General features: G+C 44.1%; 1 protein-coding gene across 1 annotated transcript in view; it reads right to left on the bottom strand.

Annotated features, from left to right (window-relative positions):
- The window catches only part of SLC6A2 (solute carrier family 6 member 2), a 185,840-nt gene extending 180,825 nt beyond the window's left edge, over positions 1–5,015 (bottom strand). Inside the window, exons 1-2 of the mRNA XM_040409097.1 lie at positions 4,856–5,015; positions 4,199–4,618 (exon numbers count right to left, since the gene is read on the bottom strand). Of these exons, the coding sequence (XP_040265031.1) occupies positions 4,199–4,511 (313 nt within the window). The 5' untranslated portion in view covers positions 4,512–4,618; positions 4,856–5,015. The remainder of the gene's footprint in view (positions 1–4,198; positions 4,619–4,855) is intronic.
- Between the last annotated feature and the right edge of the window lie 13,131 nt (positions 5,016–18,146).

Here is an 18,146-nt window from a genome sequence, read left to right as displayed (position 1 = left end):
TAGTTATTTAACTGGGACTGTATGTTAGGGTGTTCTGAGATATTAGTTATTTACATGGGACAGTGAGGTGGAGTGATGTTAATTACATGGGACTGAAATTTGGAAGTGGCTGGGATAGGGTGATGTTATTTACATGGGACTGTATGTCGAGGGGTAATATTATTTATATGGGACTGCATGTTGAAAGCAGCTGTGGGAGGGAGTGATATTATTTACATGAGATTGAATGTTAAGGGGTAATGTTATTTACATGGGACTGTATGTTGGAGGTGGCTGGGGAGGGGTGATTTTATTTACATGGGACTGTATGTTGAAGGTGTCTGGGGGAGGGAGTAATGTTATTTATATAGGACTGAATATTGAGGAGGTGATGTTATTTACATGGGACTGTATGTTGAAGGCGACTGAGGAGGGGGTGATGTTATTTACATGGAACTGTATATTGGAGGGGGCTGGAGAGATGGTGTGATGGTATTTATATGGGACTCAACGACGGAGGGAGGGAGATAGTGTTATTTACATGGGACTGTATGGCAGAGGTGCTGAGGAATTATAATTTCTGAGGACACTAAACGGAGGAATATACTGGGGGCACTGTGGGGGCATTTTAAATCCAGGGGACATTAGGCGTTCTTATTACTACTGGGGGCTCTATAGGAGGGATCCGCATTATTTCTACTAAGAGCACTATGGGGGCCTTATTACTACTGAGGGGTCTGTAGAGAGCGTTATTACCACTGGGGGGACATTAGGGGGCCTTATTTCTACTGGGGGCTCTGTGAGGGTATTATTAATACTGGAGGGCTCTTCTACTAACAGAGGCATTCTTGTGGAGCATTATGACTGTTGGATCCAGTAGGGGGCAGTATTACTAATAAGAGCATTCTAAAAGGGAATTACTATTGGTGGGACTATAAGGAGTACTGTTACTATGGGGGGCACTCATTTTTCTTCAGGATAGTATTTGGGGGTACAGAAAAGTAAGGAAGCTAAGATATCCGTGTGTCACACTCTGCAGAGATGAGGCGGCTGAGAGAGGTTGTCCGGACCGAATGGAGAAGATGATGACAGAGAAGATCTACATCAGAGGAGACGTCACCTGGGAGGCCCTGGATGTGAGAGGTATGTGCTGCTGTATAGCAAGTACAGTAAAATGTCTTCAGTGCTAGTGTTTGCAGGGGGGGGAAGGGTGCGGTTGTTCAACTTAGAGAATTGGGCCATATACATTGGTGCTTGGGCCCTGGATCTTTTGAGCCCCTAGCAACGCCCCTGGCTGTATCACAAACAAATTTCACCAATGAATGGCTAATCTACAAATTGTTAGTCCCTACGGAAGATACGCTACAATTACCCATCAATTTTCTGAAAAAAGGCTATTTCACAAAAAAATTCACCACTAAATGGCTAATCGACGCAATTACTCAGTCCCTACAGAAGTAAGTCTACATTCACCGACCAATTTTCCCAAAAAAAGGCTGTATCACAAAAAAAATTTCACCACTGAATGACAATGTAAATTTACCGCAGAATGGCTAATAACACGCACTGTATAACAATGTCTAAGCAAAAGAGGTGGTCGCGCTGCCACGTACAGGCTGTAGCTTCTGAGTGTAGATAAGGATATGAATTCGCCCCTGATGAAGCTATTTTGGCGAAATCTGGGTCGGGCAGTCTTGTGAATATGGACGACTTGCTGATTGTTTAATGCCTGTTGATTTTATACCTTTGTGAGTATAATAAAACCTTTTTGATATATGGATAGTTGATGGACCTTCACTATGTGCTCCAAATTCTAAAATCCACAGAAGGGTCGTTTTTGGCAAAGAATATGCTCTGTTGGAACTCGGATGTTCGGTTGCACTAGAAGAGACTGTCATATCCTCATCTACACTCAGAAGCTACACCTTATACGTGGCACCTCTTTTGCGTAAACTACTGTTTGATGTGAATTGAGCCCACTTCACACGGAGGTCTGCGACGCCGATAGAAGAACTAAATAACGCAGTGGTGAACTATAATTTATTTTGTTTATTTTTTTATTTTTGCTTTCATTATTTTAACAAATTGTATACGTGTATAACAATGTCAGTTCACTGCAGACCGGCTAATAAGACGGATTCTTTTTCCTATTAATACACACCCAAAAAATAAATATAACAATCACAATTCACCGCAGAACGGCTAATAGGACGTACGTATCTATCCTATTAAATGGCTGTAGTACAATGGAATTTCACTGCTGAACGGCAAATAATATTTTTTTTTGCCACTAATACACGCCAAAAAGGGCTTTAATTTTCTCCCTTCACCACACAACTGCTAATAAGCCCCATTTCCCCCCCCCCTACTAATACACGCCTATAAAAGGCTTTAGAACATATAACTGCGGCCGTGAACGGCAAATAATCATTTTTTTTTCTTTTGCCACTAATACACACCAAAAAGGACTGTAATTTTCTCACTTCACCACACAGCGGCTAATAAGCCCTTTTTCTTTTTCCCCACTAATACACCCCAAAAAAAGGCTTTGGAACATATAACTGCGGCCGTGAACAGCAAATAATACTTTTTTTTGCCACTAATACACGCTAAAAAGGGCTGTAATTTTCTCACTTCACCACACAACGGCTAATAAGCCCCCTTTTTTCCCACTAATACACAACAAAAAAAGGCTTTAGAACATATATATAACTGCACCGCACAAGGGCTAATAAGACCCCAATAACAAGAACGGTTTGCTGGAATTACAGAGGTATCATCTATTGCAAACCTGAAATGAGCAGCAGTATAATGGCAATTTGGATCCGCAGTCAGTGCAGCAAGGTGTAATATGATTGCTCCTATTACCCAGGCTGTAAACTCCCCTATTGAACCCTGTTCTGCTTCAATACTGTAAAATTATTCCTCCTATCCTTTCCCTGAACTTCTATTGAGCAAAATAAAAGTTTTCAAGTCTTTCCTAGCACTGTCCCTAGCGCCTGCTGACGTCTCTCCCTGCACTAAGTACACTAGAAAATGGCTGAATCCAAGATGGCTGAGGCTGTTTATAGGGCTGTGACATCACAGGGCTGGCTGGCTGCTGATTGGCTGCATGCATGGCATTGTGGGTGATCCCTCTTTCCCAGAGTTCCTTGCTCCATGTCCTAACTTGTGCAGCAGCCATTTTAGGAAAAAATGTGATTCGTTACCACGAAGCGTGAGGAAATTCGGATTCGGTGCGAATCAAATAATTCAGGAAATTCGGATCGAATTCCACTTCGGCAGCTTCGATTCGCTCATCTCTAACTAGAAATATGCAGCTGTGAGCGCATACTGGGAGTTGTAGTTTTTCAACAGCTGGAGATCCACAGGTTAGGGACCAAAGAGTGGAAAAACATTAGTGCGCAGAAAGCCCATCAATGAATTCCTTTGCAGAAGCAAAATATAGTGCGACCACCGGATTAGAATACGTTATGCTAAGTATGTGAAATGGAATTCAAATATTTCCTGAGGGTATTTTTAAAAATGTGCGGTAGGTTGCTAGGAAAACATTATTTTGTGGTTTCGGCTGTGTGACTAGAGGCTTCCAGAGACTAAGGAACAGTCTAGAGGCAGAACCAACAGTATCTGCCATGGGGTGTATTGGAGAATCAATCTCTAGTGATAACACAAGTGCGTAAAATTTAAGCAGAGCTTTGTAGGAACGCTCACATTCACTGGGTATTGCAAAACATTACACCATGTCATATACTGCAGGGAAGTATCTTTATTTCCCAGCAATCATATATAAGCAATAGCATATAGTACAAACATTTAAACTATTACGCTCTTGCTGTAGATTATGATTTAGTGATCTATAGGCATTTATAGTGCTGTATACTCAGTTCTGTAAAACCAAGGGGTCTGACCATTACTTTCAGAATACAAGCGGTTATTATTTTGAGTACAATATGAATATCTGAATGATGCTTATGTCATATAAATGTATATTCTAAAGAATATGAGAAATGTGAAAAACAATTCATACTATGTTTTCCAAATTGTATTAGCTGGAAGAAGCATGAACCCCCAAAAATTTCAAACCATATTTTAGTATGTCTATGCAGAAATGAAATGTATTAATATTTCCCTTATCCTAATGTATAGAATATTGTTATGGTTTCATTGCTTTTTTTTTCTCAATCAAATTTTGAAAATTGATAAAAAATATCGTTCTTACCTCCTCCATTTTTATAGCAGAGGTAGGGGAATCTCCAGACATTTGCCAGATCCACAGAAAACCCAACCACTGATAGAAGAAAGTCTATTTTCTTGCCCCAGTGCTCTCGTTCTTGCTCTTCCTGGACGGGCGCCTCATATTTCAGAGAGTTATCTGGGGCAATGATTGTGTTATTCGTGTACTGGACTCCATTCTGTTCCTTAACCAGGATGAGTTCGACGTCTTTCTTTTCAGGAACAGTCTCTTTGATGGGAACCACCGCTGACAGTTTATGGTCAGACTGACCCTTTTTGAACATTTTGGTATTCAACATTGCCAAAATTGAAAGTGGGCATATACTGCCTGCCTAGGACGAGTACGTGGTCCCTTTTAATTGCAGTATTATCCCGGCGTTTTTTGTTTTGGAAATATTTTCCTTTTCTAAAGGAAATAAACAAACAAAGAAAACAAACAACAATGAAATAAAATACAAATAAAATAAAACAAAGCTATAAAGTCATTGGTTTGTAGTAAATGATGGAGTGGAGCGCTCTACAAAAGATTAATGACAGTGACATGAAAGATACACCCCTATGTAATAAGTAATATAAACAGCTGTTATCATATAGCTTATATAGAATGCATTATACAATACAGCTGTATTATCCTGAAACTTACCAATATGAAGAGAGAAATTCAGGAGCGTCCACCAGCCACTGTTTGGCTAGCATTTGTGTGTTGTCCACTCTACCCTTTCCATCACCTTCTGATTTTCGGGTGACCTTGTCCTCTGGTGAGTGGGACGATAGTGACTCCTCTGAGAAAACTGTGAAGAAAAGAAAGATGCCAGCTTTTTAAACCATGCTCCTCTCAGTGCACGTGCTGTTTGTTAAATCAAGACACCCACTGAAGACACTGGAAACTACTGAGCAGTGCCACCTGCTGATAATAGAGCAAATGATAAGCAGCCGGCACAGGAGACATTGGTTGTGTTTATCCCATGAATGAGAAAATTTGGATTTCTTCATTATGAAAAGCAATCAGGAAGTAAATTAAGGAAATTGCTCTGTATCTCTCAAGCATCATGCATTACAGGGACATATAAGCAATCTGGCATATGTAAAATAGCATACCCTGAGGGCGCTTTGGCCAATTGCTTTAAGAAGGATGAGATAGATTATCTGGCTCATTTCAGGTGTAATGCATATTGACAGCCATAGAGCAACGAAACAGAAATCAAGCCCATATTCTGCTGAGTATCCCTACAACACCTTTTTTTTTTTTTTTAGGATTTGAACTACAGATTTTGGCAACTCTAAGACTCCGCAGCCCGGTAGGCTTGTGTTCTATACGCCTACAGAGAGATACAGTGATAATAGTCCTCCTTTTTGTGTTGATTCTTCATAGTTAAGACATACGATAGAACACTGTTCTAAGCCCATATGGTATAAACTCGTAATAAATACATATGCTCAGTACTAATTTAAAGCAGATCCTCCCCTGGAGACTGTAGGAGAATATGCTAAGATCTTGCAGTTTGGTTCTTGAACATTTCGTTTTCCATCTCTTTTTTATATTTCCCTGTTGCTGTTTTTTGATATGAGACCTGACTAGTTTTGCAAAAGAAAACATATACTAGCAAAACACACGTTTGTTGTGTAAGAGCATTACATTTTGAGGAATTTCAAAATATAAAATTAGGCAAGAACTTACAGGGTAGTAAAGATGGAGTCACCTGCAGGGCACCATTGACAGAAGCCTGAATTCAGTGAATGGATTTGTTAAAAGGGTTTTCCAAGATCTTTATACTGATGACTTATCATCAGGATATGTCATCAGTATCTGATCGGTGGGGGTCCGACACCCTGACCCCCACTGATCAGCTGTTTGAGAAGGCAGTGGCACTTCTGTGAGCCATGTGGCCTTCTCCTTGCTTACCAAGCACAGCGCTGTACATTGTATAGCAGCTGTGCTTGGTATCGCAGCTCAGCCCCATTCACTTCTATGCAACTGAACTGCTTCTCCACCACATGATTGATGAACGTGTCGTCACTGGCCTAGGAAAAGCTGGAGAGGGCCACGGTGCTCACAACTCAAACAGCTGCTCGGCAGGGTCCCAGGTGTCAGACCCCCACTGATCAGATACTGAAGACCTATCCTGAGGATAGCTGCAAAAAAAGGGGGTCAGTCAGCACATCCCAATGCACAGGTGCACGTCGCCATGGCTAGAAACACAAAGAAAAAAAAACACAATGCAACAGCACTCTACAAACCCAAATAAAGTACAATAATGCCATAGTTATACAAAATATTCTGGTGCTAATGCTATGCTTATTTTATAAATTTGAGATTCTAGGCAAATACATTTTGTACAAAATTATTTGGGCCCGTCTGCTGGTGTCAAAGTGATCTCTATAAGACGGGAACCTAACACTAAATACTACCTGTAATAGTGCCATACTGGCCACCAGAAAATACAGGGAATGCAGGTTCCTTCAGATCCAGGTGCTGGTTTGAAAACTGTAGAATATTTTGCATGGGACAACCCCTTTAAAGTTTTCATAGCATAAATGTATTCCACATATGGTTAAGGAGATAATGTGGATAGTTATCACATTTAAGGGAGCACTATGGATCATGATGGCTTTCTAAGGATGTGTTTGGCATTATTACCTTTTAGCTGGCAGTGAGCGGGCATTAATACCTTAATATACAGTACAGACCAAAAGTTTGGACACACCTTCTCATTCAAAGAGTTTTCTTTATTTTCATGACTATGAAGGCATCAAAACTATGAATTTACACATGTGGAATTATATACATAACAAACAAGTGTGAAACAACTGAAAATATGTCATATTCTAGGTTCTTCAAAGTAGCCACCTTTTGCTTTGATTACTGCTTTGCACACTCTAGGCATTCTCTTGATGAGCTTCAAGAGGTAGTCCCCTGATATGGTCTTCCAACAGTCTTGAAGGAGTTCCCAGAGATGCTTAGCACTTGTTGGCCCTTTTGCCTTCACTCTGCGGTCCAGCTCACCCCAAACCATCTCGATTGGGTTCAGGTCCGGTGACTGTGGAGGCCAGGTCATCTGGCGCAGCACCCCATCACTCTCCTTCATGGTCAAATAGCCCTTACTTTCAAAGTTTTCCCAATTTTTCAGCTGACTGACTGACCTTCATTTCTTAAAGTAATGATGGCCACTCGTTTCTCTTTACTTAGCTGCTTTTTTCTTGCCATAATACAAATTCTAACAATCTATTCAGTAGGACTATCAGCTGTGTATCCACCTGACTTCTCCTCAACGCCACTGATGGTCCCAACCCCATTTATAAGGCAAGAAATCCCACTTATTAAACCTGGCAGGGCACACCTGTGAAGTGAAAACCAAGAGAATGCCAAGAGTGTGCAAAGCAGTAATCAAAGCAAAAGGTGGCTACTTTGAAGAACCTAGAATATGACATATTTTCAGTTGCTTCATACTTGTTTGTTATGTATATAATTCCACATGTGTTAATTCATAGTTTTGATGCCTTCATAGTCATGAAAATAAAGAAAACTCTTTGAATGAGAAGGTGTGTCCAAACTTTTGGTCTGTACTGTAGATACACAAGTGCATTATTACTGTCTAGGGGAAAAAGGGGGCAATATTAATTTGTGGGTACATTGAGAATTTGTATAACTCTGTGGGTTAGGCTACATGCACACGACCGTATGTAACATAGTAACATAGTAAGATAGTAAATAAGGCCGAAAAAAGACATTTGTCCATCCAGTTCGGCCTGTTATCCTGCAAGTTGATCCAGAGGAAGGCAAAAAAAACCTGTGAGGTAGAAGCCAATTTTCCTCACTTTAGGGGAATAAAAAATTCCTTCCCGACTCCAATCAGGCAATGAGAATAACTCCCTGGATCAACGACCCCTCTCTAGTAGCTATAGCCTGTAATATTATTACACTCCAGAAATACATCCAGGCCCCTCTTGAATTCCTTTATTGTACTCACCATCACCACCTCCTCAGGCAGAGAGTTCCATAGTCTCACTGCTCTTACCGTAAAGAATCCTTTTCTATGTTTGTGTACAAACCTTCTTTCCTCCAGACGCAGAGGATGTCCCCTCGTCATAGTCACAGTCCTGGGGATAAATAGATGATGGGATAGATCTCTGTACTGCCCCCTGATATATTTATACATAGTAATTAGATCTCCCCTCAGTCGTCTTTTTTCTAACGTGAATAACCCTAATGTTGATAATCTTTCAGGGTACTGTAGTTGCCCCATTCCAGTTATTACTTTAGTTGCCCTCCTCTGGGCCCTCTCCAGCTCTGCTATGTCTGCCTTGTTCACAGGAGCCCAGAACTGTACACAGTACTCCATGTGTGGTCTGACTAATGATTTGTAAAGTGGTAGGACTATGTTCTTATCACGGGCATCTATGCCCCTTTTGATGCAACCCATTATCTTATTGGCCTTGGCAGCAGCTGCCTGACACTGTTTTTTGCAGCTTAGTTTGCTGTTTATTAAAATTCCTAGATCCTTTTCCATGTCAGTGTTACCGAGTGTTTTACCATTTAGTATGTGTTTTGCGGTCCGCAAATTGCGGATCCGCGAAAAAAAACGGATGACATTCCGTATGGCATCTGGTATTTTTGCGGATCCATTGTAATAATGCCTATCCTTGTCCGCAAACTAGAAAAATATAGGACATGCACGGTGTGCTGTCCGCGTTTTTTGCAGACCCATTTAAATAAATGGGACCGCATACTATCCGCAAAAAAAACAGAACGGACACGGAAACAAACAACGTTTGTATGCATGTAGCCTTACTCTGTGGCACTTTTACTGTGTTGTGCACTATAATCATCTGGGGCTCTATACGGGGCACTGTGTATCTGGCACTATTTCCTGGGAGCATTATCTGCGTTTATTGTTTTCAGGGTGGATGTCTACGTGCCATGGCAGAGAACAGCCTGCTGGAGCTCTCTGGATCCAGCATTGCTAGATGTTACCACGATCCCGGCTACTACCCCGTAAATATGTATGATGCGGTTTTTGTCTGGCCAAATCCTGGTATATTTGCCAGATAGCAGTTGCATCTCCACTGAACTTCATTATAGTCAATAGAGCTGGCGCGCATTTTGGTAACATCCGGCAATGCTGGATCCAGAGAACTCCAGCAGGCTGTTCTGGTAGAGAACTATGACGCTAGTGTAAAACAGGGGTTCAACTGCTGGTGCCCCAACCTAGGGCATAGCTAAAGGCTCATAGGCCCTGGTGCAAGAGTTCAGCTTGGGCCCCCCTTCCCTCAGTGCTTTGTGGCAAGGGGCAGGGGAGCACATAGCCTTCGTACTGCCTGAGGCAAACAATGAAACAGCATGCCCCCCCCCCCATGCCAAATTCTTGACCTAATCCCCTCCCTCCAGCCAGAAGTGTAGCTGGAAGATTTTGGGCCCCAGTGCAAAGTGCCCCAGGACAGAGTCCTCCCAGTGTGCACTTTCTATAATACTGGTGTCTTCTTATACGGCACAAGGGACTTTGGGTCCCCTCAGGCTCCTGGCCAGGTAGCAACTGCTACCACCGCACCCCCTATAGCTACGCCTCTGCCCCCACCGATTACGAGAGCAGGGGCTTATCTTGGTGATTCCCACAAAACTACTCTATATATCAATCTGCTCAGCTCCTCCTGCTCTCGCTGCCCACAGATCAGATTGCAGGACGTGTGAAAGGTATTTACTATGATGCAAGATATATCTCCTGCTGAACGGGACACCACCACAATGCTGTAAAGCAATGTGCCTTCATGTAGTGCCGTGCTACCTCACACTTACACATCAGTTTTATTGGAATGCTTCACATTTTATGGCTCATTCCCTAGATTACTGCTACATACTGCACACTGTGTACCTCTGTGTTTTCCACACATTTTACTGCCACTCTCCCTGGATATTTGCTTTCTTTAATACAATTTCTTGGCTTCTCAGTAATTATTCACCAGTTCATGTCTCTTAGGGTCCATTCAGATGTCCGTAGTGTTTTGCGGTCTGCATATTGCGGACCGCAAAACACTGACGCCGCACTTAATAGAGGATTCCTATTCTTGTCCGCAGCTGCGGACAAGAATAGGACATGCTCTATTTTTGGGCGGAATCGCGGACCGGAAGTTCGGGGCCGCGGACCGGAAATGCGGATGTGGACAGCACACTGAAAATGGCCCTATTGAAAATGAATGGGTCTGCACCCGTTCCGCATAATTGCAGAATGGATCCGCACCCATTCTACGGACGTCTGAATGGACCCTTACAAGTACAGAAAGAGAACCTGTCGCCTCTCCTGACATGTCTGTTCTAGTAACTGCTCTCATTCCCCATGTCGTTGTATCTATGCCATTCCTTTATCATTCCTGGCAGAAGTTATGAATGAATTGCTAGCAGTTTCTAATGAAGGTCCAGCTGGGTGTTACCAGTGGTTGGGTGTCACTGCACATTCTGACACTGTTAGCACTGATTGGATAGAGTCAGACTGTGCAGGGACACAACCCCAACGAGAAACAACTATCTGGACCTTGATTGCAAACTGATAGAAACTCATTCATAAATCCTGATGAATGCTAATGGAGCTAAGGCCAGGCAGGACACTATGCTACACTGCACATGCAACAGATGCCACTGAGGCTGACTTCATGCTCCGATGCTCTCCTTGCCCTGGGCTGCATCGCGCAGGACAAGGGCTGTTTGTTTACATTTTTACACTGCTAAGCGGAGACTTCTGCCTAGCGGTGTTCCCGGTGACATCACTGGCACTAATGGGCGGGCTTTAGCACTGCCCTATGCTAGGTTCATCACCGGATATGAAGAAAATATCAGCACCAGGCAAGGAAGAGCATCAGAGCATGAAATGCTCCGATGCTCCACTCAGAGGGGCTGGAGGGGTGAAGAAGGGGTTATGTCTGGGTTATGTCTGCTCCTTATATGGGCGGGCGATGTGTCTGCCGTGCTGGACCTCCAGGGTTATTCAAATGACAATGAATATAACTTGCGCTTCACGTGCAACATGGAGAATACAAGTATCAACTCTATGGATTTGACATTAACTGGCCATCCAGGTGAAGTAGTATGTACACGAACCTTCAGAAAGGATGGTAATTCCATTCTCAATGCTAAAAGTCATCATCCACTACATGTCATTAAGGCGATCCCTGTGGGTGAATACTTTCGGGCTTTGAGAAACTGCAGTTCTGTTTCCGCGTTTGAGGAAGAGTGTCTGTTGATTGACAGCAGACTAAAAAGTCTAAATTATCTAGATTGGATGCTCCGTAGAGGTAAAAGTATAGCTTCGCAGAGAACCAGATTTAACATGCTTTTTTGTACTGCTGATGGTCACAAACATGATAGGAATCGGGTGAAGGCGAGAGAGGAACAGGGTCGTGATAAGCGGGATGGGATGCCCACTCTGGTACTAACATACAGTAAACAATTTAATAAAATACGCAGTATAGTCAATGCAATGAGCAAGACACTGGGTCAGTGGGGATGCTATGCAGTGGGTCAATTTATATGTGTATAAGTTTGTGACGCCAGTTGCAGCTTGCGCAGTTACTGTAGCAGGGCCCTTTAAGATGTTATGAGCTCACGTACCAGGTGAGGAATGCCAGAGGGGGATATTGTCTCTGTATAGCAGATATGGTAGTGTCAACGGTATCTCCTACCTGTGGTACGGCTGGACTCCTGTATCCTGGCTCACATGCAACAAATTGAGTGTTGTTAATAGGAGTAATTGAGGAATGATGGAAATCCACACAGATAATAGGGTCCAACTTGTCTTTACTTGGTGTTATGATATGCAGCTTTGATCCATACAAGTTACAGCTTTAGTCTATGGTCCCAGCAGGTTTTGGCAATATGTGGCAGGAATTTATATGTATTCTGCATCTGATCATATGCCTAGAGAAACTGGCAGGTATCTATCTTCTGCTCTGTCTTTAGTCTGCTTAGTTTGGGTATGACTAACTGGTGAGGTAATTATCTTCTCTTTGTCTTAGGATCTTTACTTACAGGACTGCTCGCTGGGTATGGTGGTGGCTTCCTGGAGATCTGATAGTTCTGTGAAAGGCTGCTTTCTTGGTCTACCAGCTGAGGTAAGGGACTCAGGCTGGGAGGGTTGATCTTGGGCCTCAACCGAGGCTTGGATCCTTGGTTGGGGTCCCTGTTTCTGGGAGCTCCTACTAACACAGCCTACCCCAGCAGGGGCGTGGCTCACACACTGCCTATAACTTTCCTTCCTCCCCCTGAAGTAGGATGTGGGAACATCCCACTCCTCCTCAGAAAGGGGGGAGCTAGCCTGGAATGGTTTATTCCAGTCTAGATATATTAACTAACCATGGTCTGCTTACATATTGCTGTCACCTGCTGGTGTACATTGAGAATTACAGCAAATATACAATACAACAGGCCTGGAAAATGCACATTATATAGAGAGTGATGCAAACTTATACCAGATGACAATATGCGTACACTTAACATTATGAAGCAGGGGAACAGAAGTTTAGTGACATACTTCAGGATGTTACATACCCCGTTACTTTAAGTGAAGCCGTCCTCGGCGTATGGTAAGCGGTGAGGAATAAGCTCTGGGTACCCAATACAATACAAAGTGCTGCATGAATATACATATAAGACATTACATAGACAAAAAATGAAACGGTTTCCTCGAGGTTCCTGCCCGCTAGAGTAAGGTGTCCAACACACAGTTTCCTTCTCTTGGTATAACCAGTGAACCTAATACTGCACAAAGCAAATATCACTGACTGACTTTGTATGTTCTGGCCCTAAAACATCAAAGAAAGCAAGGGGGTGTCTTTACTCCGTAATCCCACCATTATGTAATGCAAAGCCTGCAAATAGAAGGGTGGCTTTATCCTGTATTCCCTTCCCTGCATCATAGCCTGAGGAAATTTGGCTTATAGCACAACCACTATGATGTCTATGAGGAAGCTAGAATATATGGCTCTAAGGCTTGAGGCGCCTTACCTTAGGCAAACGCTCAGAAGGGGAGGTATTTATCGTCTCCATGTCTTCTGGCAAGTCACAGGAGGAGGGTCTTTAGTTTCAAAAATCATTTATTTGGTTTTTGAGAAAAAGTAAGTGAGAAAACTTACAAAACAAAATACTTCAAAGGAAATACAGAAAGAAAAATAGGTAATCAAGGCATATACACATTTGTTCAAATATCAGCATATTCATAATAGATGAAGTTCCGTCAAACCCGGGTGAGAGCAGCATACATCAGAGAGGAGCCCGCACTTCTAGTGGATATCGACATAAAAACTACAATGAAATACTGTAGCGCATATCTGAGAGGAGGAGGGTCTTTAATCCCGTGCGCTCCTGGAAATGAGACACCTCCGGATGGGAACAATCCGGATCTAAGGATAGGCTCAACAATAACTTGAGTCCTTATTCCTGGAAGTGCTTGAAGTTGCAGAATCCTCTGGAAACTAATAAAAGTTCTTTGCAATCCACAGGGCAAAAGAGTTAATTGTAATCCAAAGGGTTAAAATATTTAATAGCAGCAACAGGCTATCAAGTAACCTGAGAAAGGGGATAAAACGTTCAACTTGGAGATGAGGGAGTTAAGTGCTGACGGGGGAAGTCCTAACTAGCATGACCATCTGGATGAGGACAAACACTGGCAACCTGTAACAAAAGGTTAAAACACACAACATGCCAACAGGTCCTCACCCGTCAGGTAGCAGTCGACGGAGTGGCTCCCAGAACAATGTCACTTGTTGGTTATTCTTGTAGCGGGGACACCTTACAGGTAGGTGTCCAGCTCCTCATCACTACTAGAGCTGCTGAACTTCATTAGAGGATGTTCTAGCCTCTGCTGGTAGCTCAGGGTAGTGTTGGTAGTGGTGCTCCACTGCCCTCTACCGGTGGCTGTAGGGGTTGGCTGTGCAGACAGCCTGGAGAATGCTGCAGTGGCTTGCTGCAAACCGGAATCCACAGCCGGTGCAGGAACTGGCAGAACTTCTGGCTGCATGGGTGCAGGGAGAGCTGGAACAGCTTGCTGGGGCTGCTTCCAGGGCAGCATGTAGGGAAGCATGAAGCATGGCTGTACTTTAGGATTGAACGTGAGGACGCTGTTGTTTATTTGCCCCACCCTCAGGGTTGGTGGTGGTGACAGGTCCGGTATCAATGGTGCCGGTGCAGGTTGTGATCTCTCTTTAAATTGAAGACGACCATCTGGTGCTTCCTGCAGGCAACGGGTCCTGCCCGCAGAGCCTGGATCCTCCTGCCAGGTCTCTGGGGTGATGGCAGGAGAAAGTGGCTTATCAATTAGAGTGACTCCGGTGGCAAAAAGTCCTTGCATGGATCGCATGGGGGTGAATTCAATTTGGTCACCTGAGTATAAATTATGCCGGGCCTGGGGCAAGTAGTGCCTCTTGACGGACCTTCGGCCCACAAACAGTTCTGTGCCGGAGTGGCTATCCTGCACAAAACCCAAACCACGTTCAACTTGGGGTCTCCGGCCTGGGGATTGTCTATTACCTGCTTTACCCATTCCTCAACCGCGGATTTATATTCCCATGCGGTTTGGGCAAAAGCAGTGATCTCGTGTGGTACTTCAGGGTTGAGGCTGCGGAGCTTCTCATAGCTGGGCGGCGGAGTGGAATCTCCAGCCGCCTCCGCCGCACCAGTTGGCGGTAGTGGCGTGGTAGGCCTAAGGTTAATGGCCGGTGCTGGGGTTTCGGGACGTGGCGGATGGATGGGCACGGACCGGGCCGGGGCCTCAGGGAGCGCGGCAGCTCCTACCTGTTGTCGCGGCCGGGCGGCCGGTTCCGGTGCCTTCTGGATGCCATCTGGAGACGCCATTTTCATCTGCTCTGCAGACTGGTTACTGACTGGGGTGGCGACGTCAGCGACGTCCTCCGCGGGAACAGGCACAACGTCCACTTCCATCCTCATAGGTGCGTCGCCTTCTGCTGGAGTACTTGATAGGGCGGAGGGATCCACAGCCTCCGGAAACTCGATCAGGTCTGAGTTCTTGGTAGCAGGAGCCGGGACTTCAGCAGCGGTCTCCCCTGGAATGCTGGGCAAGGTGAGCGATGCTTCTGTCTTGGCCAAGGAGGAATCCACAGCCTCCAACATGGTAGCGAATACCGAGGGTCCACCTTTATGCACGATCTAGGAGACATGGATCTCTGGTGGATGCTCCTCATAGACAGCTTCTCCACAGATGGCCATCTGGTTCCACCGAGGATGGGGAAACGCCATCTTGGCCTCTTCCTTCTTCTGGCAAAAAGCAGGTTCTGAGGGTGCAGCCCAGGGGGCGGTGACTTTATCACCTCGGTCCACAATAGAAAGTTCATGGTGGGCAGTCTCGATTTTTCCCGCTCCTGAAGGGGCGTATTCAACATCTTCGCGCCTTTCTTGAGGGGGTGTCACTAGTTTTTCCCGCTTCTGGGGGGCGTAGACAGCATTTTCGCGCTCTTGAGAGGGCGTTCCTTTGTTCCTTCGTCTTTGGGCATGAAGATAAACGAATATGGCGAATTCCACAATATCGAATTAACTCTGTGAATGTTGTAGCGCACGTCCAGCGCTTTCTTGGCACTGCAATACAAGTAAGAAAGTCACTTTTTTAGCGATCTTTGCACAAAGAAACATGCGGTTTTAAGTCCGTTTTTTGCGCACAATTGGATCCGGTTCTGTAGTTAGGGATGGACACATAATGCAATCCGATCCTGTTCGTGACGCCACTTGATGCAATGAGCAAGACACTGGGTCAGTGGGGATGCTATGCAGTGGGTCAATTTATATGTGTATAAGTTCGTGACGCCAGTTGCAGCTTGCGCAGGTACTGTAGCAGGGCCCTTTAAGATGTTATGAGCTCACGTACCAGGTGAGGAATGTCAGAGTGGGATATTGTCTCTGTATAGCAGATATGGTAGTGTCAATGGTGTCTCCTACCTGTGGTACGGCTGGACTCCTGTATCCCGGCTCACATGCAACAAATTGAGTGTTGTTAATAGGACTAATTGAGGAATGATGGAAATCCACACAGATAATAGGGTCCAACTTGTCTTTACTTGGTGTTATGATATGCAGCTTTGATCCATACAAGTTACAGCTTTAGTCTAGGGTCCCAGCAGGTTTTGGCAATATGTGGCAGGAATTTATATGTATTCTGCATCTGATCATATGCCTAGAGAAACTGGCAGGTATCTATCTTCTGCTCTGTCTTTAGTCTGCTTAGTTTGGTTCTGACTAACTGGTGAGGTAATTATCTTCTCTTTGTCTTAGGATCTTTACTTACAGGACTGCTCGCAGGGTATGGTGGTGGCTTCCTGGAGATCTGATAGTTCTGTAAAAGGCTTCTTTCTTGGTATACCAGCTGAGGTAAGGGACTCAGGCTGGGAGGGTTGATCTTGGGCCTCAACCGAGGCTTGGATACTTGGTTGGGGTCCCTGTTTCTGGGAGCTCCTATTAACACAGCCTAGCAGGGGGGTGGCTCACACACTGCCTAGAACTTTCCTTCTTCCCCCTGAAGTAGGATGTGGGAACATTCCACTCCTCCTCAGAAAGGGGGGAGCTAGCCTGGAATGGTTTATTCCAGTCTAGATATATTAACTAACCATGGTCTGCTTATATATTGCTGCCACCTGCTGGTGTACATGGAGAATTACAGCAAATATACAATACAACAGGCCTGGAAAATGCATATTATGGAGAGAGTGATGCAAACTTATACCAGATGACAATATGCGCTAAGTACACTTAACATTATGAAGCAGGGGAACAGAAGTTTAGTGACATACTTCATGTTACATCAACAACTGTCTGCCAATTCTATATGACGATCAGATACTATATGATGCGCTGAAATCTGGATGTCATGTAGTTCCAAGAAGGGCTCCAACTTTGTCAAATACCCTATCGCCTTCCCTGTTTTCGTCCAAAGTGAATGTTAAAAACAAGGGGAGCAGCTGGTTAAGTTACAGGGGCTTCACCAAATGTGGTGGTAGCCCGTGTAAGACATGCAACTATGTTGTCCCAAAGAAAAACTTTGATAATTCTGATCATTCTTTTACCTTTGTGATAAAAAGTTATATCAACTGCAATACCAAAGGTGTGGTTTATGTTATCTGCTGCACTGAATGCGATCTAATGTATGTGGGAAGCACTATACGAAAATTCAAAAACAGAATATTAGAACATCTTAATTACATTGCAGATCCCACTGCAGTGAACATTTCCAATGTGGCCAGACATTTTGTTCAGGTTCATGCCCGCAGGACTAGATCCTTTTGTGCTTTTGCGGTGGAGAGAGTAGGTGTACCATCACGTGGAGGAGATCACCGCAAGAAACTTCTCCTCATCGAAGCATATTGGATTTTCAGGCTTAATACGAGGGTTCCTGCGGGCTTGAACCTGAAAAAAGAACTCATGTATGTATACCAATAACTGGAAATTTATGGTATAGATTCAGTCTTAAATCACTTATAGGGATCCTGATGTGGTTATGTATAGCGTGGTTTTAGGCCATGAAGTGGTTAGTTACCGTGTTTTGTTTTTAATATAGTGTGGTATGCTGCTGTTCACACTGTGCGATTACTTCCTAGCCAAGGTATTGGAGCCCGTATATGAAGTTTGTTCATTATGATCCAGAGATCTAGGACTGGTAAGGGTTAACCGGGTTAGGAAACGTAATCCCAGTGTGAAGAGCACCTGAAATTCAATGTGTATTTGGGTAACAGGTGTTATCATGATGGAGTGACCAATGGAACATTTCTTCGCCTCCCCTCGCTTTGGGAGGAGGGGCTAGTTAACATTTAAATAAAGCTCTCCATCGTGATACAGTGTTACGAATAAGGACGATATGTCTGAAACGCGTTAACGAACACTGCATATGATGTGGATGTGTCTGCTGTCAAATATTATGCAATAAAGGAGAAGTTTTTAAGAGGACGAATAT

Source organism: Bufo bufo, chromosome 10 (assembly GCF_905171765.1).
Source record: "Bufo bufo chromosome 10, aBufBuf1.1, whole genome shotgun sequence".
In the NCBI taxonomy this organism is placed as follows: domain Eukaryota; kingdom Metazoa; phylum Chordata; class Amphibia; order Anura; family Bufonidae; genus Bufo; species Bufo bufo.
The sequence above is the reverse complement of the archived record's forward strand: the minus strand, read 5'-3'. Positions and strand labels throughout refer to the sequence as shown.